Below are 13,352 nucleotides of genomic sequence, written 5' to 3' on the forward strand. Positions count from 1 at the left end.
AGAATCAGAGAAAGATTGCAATTTGTGATTATATATTGGTTTGTTTGCGAACTCTCTCACATTCTTTCTCATTATTCTGCGGCGCTGCTGCTGAACTTCTCTACAATCCAACGATTTCTAGACTCCAATCTTGATTCACCAAAAAAGAATATTCCTTGCATCATTCCTGCCGCTGAATCAACCAATCAATTACTGTTATCGGCGACCCACCTTGAAGAAATTCATGTTTACTACTTCGTACTCATTCAATTTCAATGTGAGTTTTCATGCACATGCTATTTACTTTCTCTTCGTCAGGACCCAGGATTAGATGATTTCACAATCAATTTCTGCCTGTGCCCCTTTGTCATTTTGCCCATGTAAATTCGATGGCTTACAGCATCAAAAGATATCGAATCTTTTCTTTCTTAGTTGTTGTGCTAAGAGTAGAAAAAGATCGGCTGCTGGAATTGTTCCTTGGAAGAAGAATTCTCTGCCCAAGATATCTGTCTTTGTTTGCTCTTTCCCAACTGATGGCCCTCAAGATAGTAATTTGAACCTGAGAGTCGCCAATTCTGCAGCAAGGGGAGCCAAGAATTTCGTAGTGAAGACGTTCTCCAAGGAACAATATGATGAGGAAGAAGATTTATCCCAACAATCCGAGGGTAACATCCATGTGTCGAGTCATTCGAACAATTTCACTAGCTTTCAAGAAGATCCTATAGTTTATAACCTGAGAACTCAACTGGGGGTTATACACCCTATTCCATCACCTCCAATTAATCGAAATATTGTGGGCCTATTTGTTTTCTTCTTCTTTGTTGGGGTTGCATTTGACAAAATCTGGTCATTAAGGAAGAGGAAGAAGAAGTCAGCTGACGAGATTCGTCCAGGTGCTTGGCCCCAGGTTCCTACTAGCTTCTCATTGTTTCTAGAAAAGGATTTGCAGAGAAAGGAATCTGTTGAATGGGTGAACATGGTTTTGGGGAAGTTGTGGAAGGTCTACAGAGCTGAGATTGAAAACTGGATTATTGGCTTGCTTCAGCCTATAATTGATAATCTGAAAAAACCTGATTATGTAAAGAGAGTTGAAATAAAGCAGTTTTCTTTGGGAGACGAACCATTGTCAGTCAGGAATGTGGAGCGCAGAACTTCTCGCCGAGACAACGATCTACAGTAAGTCATGCCTATGGGGAATTTTATGGGTTTCCCCCAAAAGTTCTTAGTTTTGCTTTTGAAAATCTCATTTAAATGCATTTGACTGCATTTCATGGTTCATAGAGAAGAGTTTATTTAATAACAGAAGTGAGTGCTTAATTTGAATCTTTTGGTTCATATGATACTCATTGTCTGTTTGGATAAACTCACATTTTATGGCTTTTAACATTATCTATTTCTGTGATTTTGATGAAGGTACCAAATAGGCCTCCGTTATACAGGTGGTGCTCGTATGCTGTTAATGCTTTCTCTGAAATTTAGTGTTATTCCCATTGTGGTGCCAGTTGGAGTACGAGATTTTGACATTGATGGTGAACTGTGGGTAAAATTAAGATTAATACCATCACAGCCTTGGGTAGGAGCTGCTTCATGGGCCTTTGTCTCACTTCCGAAGATCAAGTTTGAGCTGTCACCATTTCGTTTGTTCAACATTATGGGTATGATTTAGTTCAAAGATCTCAGTCTTCATTCACAAGTTGCATATATAGAGTCCTATTATGCATTTTCATTTTCTTTTATTTTTATCTCCTCAAGAAAACCCTTTTCCTTGATTCAATCTTTCACCTTGGCTTATTTTACTTACCGAATGCATAAAACAGTGGTTTCCTCTACCCAAATCATTACTCTAAAGATAAAAAGAGCTGAAACTAGTTTTTTTTGGCATAAAATTCATTGAATTTGCTTCTTGTTCAAATCATGGTTGCAGTTGGAGAATCTTTTGGTATTTTAAAGTTGTGCATAATCATTCTAATGCTTCTTTTTGTTTGCTTTTGTTCATGCATGGGTATGGGTACCACCAGCAATTCCTGTTCTTTCTATGTAAGTCATTTCTCTCCCTCCTAAATGGCTATCATTTATTTCTAGTTTGTTCTCAAATCTCTAATATGCTACTAATCTCATTTGCCAGATTACTAAATGTTGTCACGTTTTTGGTTTTAGCCATATTTACAGTTAACAAGTTGTATATTTATTAATATTCCTGAAGTCCTTTTTCTCGAGAAAATAAGTAATACTCCTTGAGCTTTTCTGCTGTCATTTACTCATTGGACTGCTCTTGGCACATGTTTATACTTAACCCTTGTTGAATATCTGTATTTATTCTTTCATGTTCAGTAAGATCAGTATTCTTCCAATACTCCTTGAGAGTTAAAAAAATAAAAGATGATTTACAAATTTGAGACATCTGATATTTTGTATTTATGTTATATTAAACATGCTCATTGATTTCAGCTTTTTCTTACTTCTCCTTCTATTCATGTTTACTTGTTTAGGGTGGAAAATTTGTGTTGGTACAAAAAGGTTTTATTGTTAGTTCTTCAGTAAAATTTCAAATTTGATGTGTCAGGTTCTTGACTAAACTTCTCACAGAGGATTTGCCTAGACTTTTTGTACGTCCAAAGAAGATTGTTCTTGATTTTGAGAAGGGAAAAGCAGTTGGTCCTGTTCCAAATTATCTCAAAACTGGAGAGTTGATAGAAGAGAGCAAGGACTTTGTTGGAGAACTGTCTGTCACACTTGTGGATGCTAGAAACCTTTCTTATATTTTTTATGGTAAAAATCAATCCTAAACAATTGCCATCTTTGTTCCTTACTTCTAAACGATTTCATAGATTGCATATTTCCTCTCTGCATTAAATTTGTTTTTACAATTGACGATGCAGCATTTGTTCTATACTAACCTTTTTTCTGTGTAATATTACTTAGCTTCTATTTTAAGTTGCCTCACAGATATACCTTACCTAATCTTTATTAACTGGTCATATTGTTTTCAGGGAAAACTGATCCATATGTGACTTTAAGCCTTGGAGATCAGCTTATACGTAGTAAAAAAAACAGTCAAACCACTGTCACCGGCCCTCCAGGGAAACCAATTTGGAACCAGGTTTTTTTTTCTGGACATATTCCTTTATCTCTTTCTTGCAAATGTTCATCTGTGTTTAGTTGTGGCAAAATGCGTAGAACTAATGAGAGAATTATATCATCTTGCTGGCAGGATTTTCATATGCTAGTTACAAACCCTAGAAAACAGAAGTTGTATATACAAGTAAAAGATTCCCTTGGATTCACAGATTTGACAGTTGGTACAGGAGAGGTAAAGTTGGTAAAACTTTTACTAGAGTCATTGCTGAGTTTTCAATGTCATGCACCATTCATTAATTTGGAAAATAGCTATCTAGGCTTAATTCTCTCTTTGATTTTATTTTATCCTGAACTTGAGTCAGGCTCGTTTTGCTTCCTGAACTTTTAAAAATGACTAAATTACTTCCCTTTATTGTTGTTTTTGTTAAGTTCATTAAGATCTTAAAACATCCTACACAATATTTTAACTCCTTATCCTCAATAGTTTTATTCCCTATATATTGGAACAAATAGGTGAGAGATTTAAGGAATTTTGGTTGCTAATTGAGGGAAATTAGCTTCAATATTTGTATACATAGATGTGGCCTATTATGAGATTATACAGCAAAAAATCTATTTTCTCAATAAATCCCACAATTTGTGAAGTTGATCGAATTGATATACTTTTTCTATCACTTTATAGGATATTAGATGTGATCTCATCTTATTCAGTATGATAGATATTCCTTCACCAAATTCCAATTCAATCAAACAAACTTCTTTATACAAATTCTTAATACCTTTGAAATCACCATTCTAATAACATCATATACAAAAGTTGTCATTTGCTCATATGAGCTGCATGCTATGAAACACATCTAGGTCGTAAAGAATTTAACAAAGATGCAATATATTTTAATTTGTTAGATTTTTACGACATAATGTTTCAATCCTTATCCATGTAAATTTTCCTTTATTATACATCCTTTTCCAAATCAGATATTTTTTTTTATCTATATCCAAACATTTGCTAAAGCAACTAGACCACCAAACCCCAAAAGGTACTATATTTATAACAGGAAGCTTCCCTACTTCTATGTCTGAACCTATGATCTCTAGACCACTATGTTTATGATTCCAAGTATTCTGTACTAAACTCATTTTTATATTGTGTTCTGATTATATCCAGGTTGATATTGCATCTCTTAAGGATACAGTTCCAACAGATAGGATTGTAGTTCTTCGTGGTGGTTGGGGACTATTTAGAAAAGGATCTTCCGGAGAAATACTTGTTCGATTAACATATAAAGCTTATGTGGAGGATGAAGAAGATGAGAAAACTGAGGCAGATACAGATGCTTCAGATGACGAGTTATCTGATTCAGATGAATCTGATTCAAGGAATGAACGGGACTTCAGTGGAGCAGATAAAGAATCACTCATGGATGTTTTAGCTGCTTTGATTATCAGCGAGGAATTTCAAGGGATCGTGTCATCTGAAACAGGCAAATCTACTGAAGATTCTAGAAATGTAGTCTCTAAGTTCTCTAAGGCGTCGTCTAAGGCACCTGTTCTTGGTCTTGAATCCACGGCCTCAGTTCTTGACACTGGTTCCAAACTTTCTATAGGTATTATGCTACACTTTTATCTCCTGTTCTTTTTCCGGTTAAGTTTTTTCATATTCTTTTATCACTTTCAGTTTCTTCTTTGTGTTGGATAAAGAAAACTATTGATGTGTAGGGTCTCCCTTGGTATGGCTTACTGTAATCACAAGTCTCACGCTGCTTATTGCCCTAAGCATGGGCGGTTCTAATCTTTTCAACCCCTGAGATCCTTTGAGAGAGATTTAAAATGCAGGTAATTGTAATTATTTGTTTCTGTTCTCCACCAAATATTTTGTTACATTCCATTGAAAACTTACCAAACTTAAAAAATTAATAGTGATTCTTTCTTAATTTGGTCACATAACAAAACCATGATCAGATTATTTAAAAAAAATACAGTGTAATATATAGAGACATAGATAATCATGATCTAATAGTGTAATATATATATAGTTCAAATAGACATCTATTGAAATCTTAATCTTTGTAACATCTGATTTTTTTTCATGTTATTTCTTTCGAAGGATGACTTATACACAACAAAACAACATATCATCAGCAAATGAGCTTGATTGGAAATGTTTTATTCAGTTTGCGTCATTAGAGCTGCCTACACTTCTTCACTGGATGCAAACAAGTGCAATGAGTTCCATGTTTAATCCTGAATATGTGTGGAAATATGCTTTTGTGGGTTATATATTCCTCCATATTCTTTTTTGTACCATAGATAGGCTACAAGATGAGATTCATTTTTGGCAGACAGGAGTACAAAATAGTGTAAATGAATGTAATATGTTCTCTCATCCATTTATCAATAATGTTCTTTTTCCATTTACCTGCCTGAAATTGGTTGAGGACTAGAGAAATTTAAGTCAAAACCTATTTGAATAATTTGAATTGAAGGCCATCATCACATTGATGAATACATATATACTTGTTGCATTTTGGAAATATAAGTTAACTTTGTTATATCATTTGGGTGTTGTTTTAAAATCTAAACATAACAAAATATGAATGTGTACTGCCTCAGTTTTAAAACTTTCTATTATTAAAATATGTCAACTGAATTGAAAATGTAATGATAGAGATTTTTTATATAAATCTGTTTAGATATAAATCTGTTTTTTTAATTTCCTTAAATTCTATATTTTTTAAAAATATTATTAAAGTGTTAATTTAGATTATGTATATTCTAAAATATATTTTAATTTTAATTATGTATATATTAATAAATTTAATAACACTTGTTCTCAAATTGTCAAATTATTTTTAACTTTCAAGTCTTTAATCATATATATTTTTAAATTTAGAGATAAAATTTATTAATTTTTCAACGAAATTGCACAATGTCATTCCTTTTTCCAATCATTTCTCTTTTAATAAAAAAAACAAATATTATTTCTTCTTATAGATAAATTTATGATTGAACCTCTGGCTGATGTGTTTCGTTTTTTTATCTTATGATTCGTCTATCTGTTTGCCATAGATCAAGATTCATCACATTTATAATTTTACGATTTTAAATTTATGAATGTACTATCTTATTTATAATTATTTTGATTTTACAAAAATAAACAAAATAAATTTATATTTACAAATTATTATTTTTATTCAAATATATAAATTCATATAATTTGATTTTGTAATTATAATTTCTCTTAAGATTTGTTTGAATATGTGAAATCGAAATTAACATTTAAATTTTAATTCTAATTCCATGAGAATTGTTATTAAATTACCATTCAAATCTTATATTTAGAAAAGTTATAAAATTATAATTTAATTCCAATTTTTATATTTGAAAAAACAATATAATAAAAATAATTTAAATATATATTATTTTTATTAAAATATTAGTTTGACACAATTAATTAAAATATCTCAAGTGTTAAAAGTTTTGTTTAAATTTAGACTTTCAATAAAAAAAAAATATTGATTTGATATTTAACTTTATAGATTAAAAAAAAATAGGTTACACATTTTAACTTCTTAAATTCAAAAATAAAATATTGGTTCTTAATTTTTAAAATTAAAATATATATATATATATATATATATATATATATATATATATATATATAATATTTTAATATTTTAAATTAAAAAACATTATTAATTGAAAACGTTAGGTTTTAAATGATAAAATAATAATTTGTTTTGTTTAAAAAAAAACATAGAAAAAATAAAATTTAAAATTACAATTTAAAGTTAAAAAAATAAAACTAGGAAATATAAAACTATAATTATAATTAAAATTAAAAAATCTACCCAACTTAAAAATTGGAATTGAATTCCTTAATTCAAATTCTAAAATGATGAAACAGACCCTAAAAATAATTTATTTATAACTATTCATAAACTCTCATTTAATTTATAAATACCCAACTATTTTAAGTAAATTTTTAATTTTGAATTGAAAACATTCATAGAGATAGATTTATGATATTAATTTAAATGAAATAATGTTGAAGAGCATAATTTAACTATATATATTCATTAATTTATTCACATTTTCACATTTAAACCTTTATCCAAGCTTCAAATAGTATTTCAAAATGGTTGCAACTAAGAAAATTGAAACAACAAGAGAAACCTCTTAAAAGGTTGAAATTTCAATTGAATAGAACATACTAAAAGAAAACATATAGATTAAATATAAAATGGAGAAAACAAAATCCCAATATTACATATTTGTATGCCTATTGGGTTGGTTAAGACATACATAAAATAAAATAAAATAGAATAGAGTGATGATCTGCAATTGGAAGGAAAGAAGAGCTTTGCAAAAAATCAAGGACCATCATCTTCACTATCTTTGATTAAGTTGCAAATATCAGAACACTCCACCAAACTGCATATAAATTTGAATCAAAGTCTCAAGTTTAGGGGAATCTTTAGAACCTAATTGAAAACATTCTTCAAAATACATTATGAAATCAAAGAATATATATATGTTCTTCTTCTTACCAGTATCGACGACTTCGAAATCCTTCCTTGAAAACAACTAGTGGTCTGCACATGGAATGGAAGAACTAACTTTCATCAAGATATTGCTGTTTCAAATAACCCACAAATTTGTAGACAAAATGGGCAATTTACAAAACCAATATTGATCAACAACAGAGTTCACAAGAACTATCAACATCTTATAATCTGATGATTTGTCTGTCATTGGAAATGGAAATGAGATATTTGATAGAATGAAGTAAGTACCTTCGGATGTTAAAAGGGCCTTCACCAGGGGAACCAAGGCCTCCTCTTATACAAGTAGTGACACACTTAATAGTACACGTTTCTGCTTTCCTCGACTTAGGCCGTTGAATCCTTACTTTCTTGCAGTCCTTGGACGAGGAAGAATCTGAGCAATCACCAGACAACAACTGTGGAATGTTAGCAAATGTCTCTTCTTGTTCTTGTGATGATGACTGTTCTTGTTGTTGTTGTTGTCGCTCAGAGGCGTATGCATAGTAATTTGAATCCAAAACACCAACCGCCACAATCATGACTGCTACTGCAGCAGCAGCAGCAGCAGCAACTACTAAAGCAGTAGTAAACCTAGTGCCGTAACTGGGTTTTCCGACTGATGGTAAGAATTCTGTCTTTTCACTCTTGTTGCTCACGATTACAATCTTGTTAGTGTTACTACTAGTACTATAAATGTTGTTTTTCGTCGTAACTTCTGCTGCTACTACAACTCTTGTTGATCTTTCTATTGGAGGATATACAAATCTGCAGGCTGTTGCTCCATAAAACAGTAGCATCCTAAAAAATATATTAGACTATAATAACTTCACTCGCAATTCCGCTCTGTTCTGTGCATAAAGAAGAGATCTGACAACCGAAATTCCTTTACAATGTTGATGATATATGTCTTGTAAAAGCTTAAGAAGCGTGGATTTCGTGCTTGGATGAAATATAGAAACAAAAATCAAATAGAGAAGAAAGAAGATATTACTTGATCTAATAACACCTTGTTTTAACTTGCTGCTGCCTGCAGGATTGTATCATCTGTTCTGAATGCCATTAAGGTTAGGAATCATATGCAGCAATTGCAAGAGAGATTGAGAGAGAGAGAGAGAGAGAGAGAGAGGAGGAGGAGGTTTGAGGCCTAGCAGCGGTGGTTCAGAAGAAGCCATGTTTATCTCCTACGCACCAAATAATTTCTAAGAATATAATAAATAAACTGATTTTTTATAATTCAAAGTTGAAATTCAATTAGTGTGAAATTTTCTTACAAAATATTTAACTAATTAGGCAATAATAGATCAAGCACAAAAGTTTAATAATATTTTACATTGTATTTTAAAATAATAATAATAATTTAAAAACATAATAAATTAAATAAAAAATGTTCATTTATTTGAATAAATATAAATTAACTTTATTTATGAATTTTTTTTTTGTATATAATTGTAAAATTAAAATAATTTATAAACTCTATAAACACTAAAATTTTAACTACCAAATTTTTAAATAATTATTTTAAATAAATAAATTCAAAATAATTAAAAATTAAGGTCATGATTAAATAATTAATTGGAATAATTATAGTAGTAATTAAATATCGATTAATTAAAATAAAGGCCAAAAAAAAATATCTAAAATAATTTGAGATAAATGTTGTATTCATTTGATCTCAAATTAATTTTAAGGGGTTAAAAAAATTAAAATAAATAATCTAGAATAAAAGTTGTATCCATTTTATCTCAAATTAATTATTTTAAAACCCAAAAACTATATAAAATAAAATAAATATTATGCCTATTTAAAATATTTTGTAGGTTGAAAATGTAACCTACTGCAAAAGAGAGTTGAAGTAAATCAAATTCAAACAAGCCCTTAAGGCTGAAAAAAGGTTGTGATCTGTTGCAACCGAAATTAAAAGAAATCAGTTTAGTAGACCTCACAGTCATCGAATGAGCGCTAGAAACTCATCTCACGCCCAATAGCTAGTTGTGTCGCCCGCTGCAACGAAATAGAGATGAGTCCTAAAAGTAGTGGATCGACTAACGCACACATCAACATCGTTAGTCAAAATGCACACGGAGCGTGCATCGCTGACGAAACGCAGACAGAACGCCGAGTCGTCCGCATTTTGGCCAGAAACAACGTCGTTTCAAGACCCCCTTAGTGCTCAAACGTGGAGTAAGAAAACGACGTCGTTTCCGCTCTAATTTGTCTTCTTACTCGCGACCGAATAACGATGATGTTCGGCCAAAAATTTTGATTTTTCAAAAGTGGAACTCAGCCGATACTCACAAAATACGATGATTCAAAGACTGAAATTATCACCCTAGCGTGGTGATCATTTCTCCTACAATTATAGGAGCAATCATGCCCTATAATGATCAACTGAATGAAGAACAAACAAAAGTCATTAATGACGTTTTGTCTGAAATTCGATCTACTTGATCGATCAACCGACTTAAGGATGCTATAATTAGCTTTTTTCAGTCGGAACGAAGGCATCGATCGAAATCTTAAGCCCTCAATCCACTTCATAAGAAATCCGCCAATAAATTTTTTCAAATTTTTCTTGAAAATTTTGAAATTTTGTATAAGGCTCTAAAGCTCGATTCTGGGTAATCACAAAACTTTTAAAAGAGTTCAGGAGTGTTCTCCAACTCATTGTAAACTTCTATTCATGTTGTAATTCAACTTATGAATTCAAATTGAAATTTTTTTATTTTAGTTCGACAAGTTTTATATACTGCTTGTGTTATAACTGAACGCGTGAGAATGACATAAACAATAAAAAGACAAAGATTTAACGTGGTTCACCAAGATAGAACTTGGCTACGTCCACCCAGAATAGAGAGATTATTATTGAGAAGAATGTTTACAGAGATGATATAACAAATTAGATTTATAATACGAGTTTATATAACACTTGGTCCCCTGAAACCCTAATATAGAAACCCTAACAAATAGATAATTGGGTCGGCCCATTAAGAAGACCCAACTATTCAAGTCTATTCAACAAATCTCCACCTTGACTTGAATTCTCTCAGATGTCCCAAGTGCATTAGTCAATGCCCAGATCTCCCAAATACATTCGTCGATGTTAGATGGCCCAGATGCACTCGTCGGTGCCGGATGACCCAGATGCACTCATCGATGCCGGATGGCCCATATGCACTCGTTGGTGCCAGATGGCCTAGATGTATTAGTCAATACTAGATGGCCCAGATGCATTCGTCAATCCCAGATGAATCAAATGCATTAGTCAATGCCCAGATGCATTAGTCAATGCCCAGATGACCTAGATGCATTAGTCAATGCCCAGATGGCCCAGAAGCATTAGTCAATGCCCATATGTTCAATCTTCTATATCTATCTCTTCTAAAGTTTCCCCTAGGGCAACTAATAGTTTCTGACGTTAAGCAAGTCCAAACAATGTTGGAACTTGCTATGAGGAACTGTCTTGGTGAACATATCAGCAGGATTGTCAGCATTTCCTACCTTTTTCACCTTTATCCTCTTCTCAGTCCTTAGGAAATGATATCGCACGTCAATATGCTTAGTCCGTTCACGATGAACTTGATATTTGGCTAAGCATATAGCACTCAGACTGTCACATAAGACAGTTGCTTGATCCTGATGTAGGCCCAGATCACTAATTAGTCATTTTATCCATATTCCCTCTTTAGCAGCTTCTGTTAATGTCATGTACTTTGCTTTTGTTGTAGACAAAGTCATAGTAGGTTGCAGAGTCTCTTTCCAACTAACAATTGAGCCCCCAAGAGTAAATATATAACCAGTCATAGATCTCCTACTATCAACGTCTCCAGCATAATCAGAATCTAAATACCCAGTAATCAGACATTGTGTATCACCTCCATATATGAGACCAACATCAAAAGTTCTCCGTAGATACCTGAATATCCTTTTCATAGCTTGTCAATGCTCCTTCCCTGGTTGTACCATAAATCTTCTCACAACACTCATTGTCTGTGCCAGATCTGGTCTTGTACAAACTATATCATACATCAAACTCCCTACTGCACTAGAATAAGGAACTCGAGTCATATATTTTTTCTATTCATCTGTCTGAGAAGAAAACAAAGTAGTAAGATGAATATTAGCAGCACAAGGTGTATCTATAGGTTTAGCTGATGACATCCCAAACCTTGACAATACATTCTCAATGTAACCTTTTTGTGATAAGAAAAGTTTCTTCTGGCCTCTATCTCCAAGAATCTCCATTCCTAGAATTTTCCGAGTTGCTCCTAGATCTTTCATCTCAAACTCAACATTTAGAAGATCTTTTAGCTTCTGAACATCTATTTTGTTTTTTGTTGCTACCAACATGTCATCTACAAATAAGACTATGTAGATGAATGAATCATCATTCGACTTGTTGTAGTACACACAACAGTCATATGCACTCCTCTTGTAGTTAAGAAATATCATAAAGTTGTCAAAACTCTTATACCACTGTCTTGGAGACTATTTAAGTCCGTATAAAGACTTCTTCAACTTGCAAACATATTTTTCCTTTTCTGGAACTTGGAAACCTTCTGACTGAGTCATGTATATTTCTTTCTCTAGCTCTCCATGTAGAAAGGCTGTTTTCACATCAAGTTGTTCGAGCTCCAAATCCTGATGTGTCACTATTGCTAGTAATATCCTAATAGAAGTATGTTTGACTACTGGTGATAAATTTTTGTTATAGTCTACTCCCTCCTTCTGATTGAACCCCCTTGCAACAACTCGAGCCTTAAACTTAACTCCTTCAACAACTGTTATACCTTCATTTTTCTTGAAAATTCATTTGCGGGTAATAACATTTCTCCCTATAGGCAAAGAGACTAACTCCCAAGTATGATTTTTGTGAAGTGATTCCATCTCATCTCCCATTGCTGTGAACCACTACACAGCTTCAAACCCGGATACAGCTTCTTTGTAAGTAGATGGTACAGACGTATTCACTTCCTCCTCAACAACCTGTAGTGCATAACCAACCATATCTTCATAACCGTATCTCTGGGGTGGTCTAACTCCAATCCTCCTTAACCGACCTTCAACTATACTCTCATGAATAACTTCAGACGGTTAAGAATCTAATTGTTCAGACTCTGGCAGCTGACCCTCAACATGAGGTTCTTTTTCCTTTTGTAAAGTAGTTTCTAATTCCACCTGTTTGTTAGCACTGCTACTTTCTGCTACAGATTTCTCAATAGAGTTAAGTATAGAGTTTTCATCAAAGATGACGTTTCTACTCAGAATAACTATTTTTTCAGATGGAGACCATATTTTGTATCTTTTTACACCATCTCCATAGCCCACAAATACTCCTTTCTTCGCTCTTGACTCTAGTTTATCGTCACTGACATGATAATAAACTGTGCAACCAAAGACTTTTAGACCCGAGTATTCAGCAAATTTTCTAGACCATACCTCGTAAGGTGTTTTGTAGTTAATCTCGGTGTGAGGCCCACGATTTATCAAATAACATGATGTAGTCACCGCCGCTGCCCAAAAACTTTTATCAAGCTTTGCATTAGAGAGCATGAACCTTGTTCTTTCCAGTAATTTCTGATTCATTCTTTCAGATATATTGTTCTACTGTGGCGTATGCTTTACCGTGAGATGTTGAGCAATCTCTGCATCTTTGTAGAATTGATTGAAATCAAATGAACAAAACTCCAGACCATTGTCAATTCACAACCTTTTTATTTTCTTTCCAGTTTGATTTTCCACCAACGTTTT

The 13,352-nt window shown here is 32.6% G+C and overlaps 2 protein-coding genes across 2 annotated transcripts; one reads left to right on the forward strand and one right to left on the reverse strand.

Moving 5' to 3' along the window:
- Positions 1–134: 134 nt before the first annotated feature.
- Positions 135–5,579, forward strand: LOC124944656 (synaptotagmin-2-like). The gene is made up of 9 exons (XM_047484968.1): positions 135–1,155; positions 1,393–1,634; positions 1,998–2,016; positions 2,543–2,748; positions 2,970–3,079; positions 3,191–3,289; positions 4,226–4,664; positions 4,777–4,893; positions 5,165–5,579. The coding sequence occupies exons 1-8, from the start codon at positions 311–313 to the stop codon at positions 4,863–4,865; spliced, it is 2,049 nt and encodes a 682-aa protein (XP_047340924.1). The 5' UTR covers positions 135–310; the 3' UTR covers positions 4,866–4,893; positions 5,165–5,579.
- A 1,689-nt stretch (positions 5,580–7,268) lies between these two features.
- Positions 7,269–8,786, reverse strand: LOC124946128. Its single transcript, XM_047486694.1, has 3 exons — positions 7,854–8,786; positions 7,608–7,652; positions 7,269–7,491 (listed from the first exon to the last, which is right to left on the reverse strand). The coding sequence occupies exons 1-3, from the start codon at positions 8,399–8,401 to the stop codon at positions 7,431–7,433; spliced, it is 654 nt and encodes a 217-aa protein (XP_047342650.1). The 5' UTR covers positions 8,402–8,786; the 3' UTR covers positions 7,269–7,430.
- Positions 8,787–13,352: the final 4,566 nt, after the last annotated feature.

The sequence above is a fragment of the Impatiens glandulifera genome, chromosome 7, assembly GCF_907164915.1.
Source record: "Impatiens glandulifera chromosome 7, dImpGla2.1, whole genome shotgun sequence".
NCBI classification, from domain to species: Eukaryota; Viridiplantae; Streptophyta; class Magnoliopsida; order Ericales; family Balsaminaceae; genus Impatiens; species Impatiens glandulifera.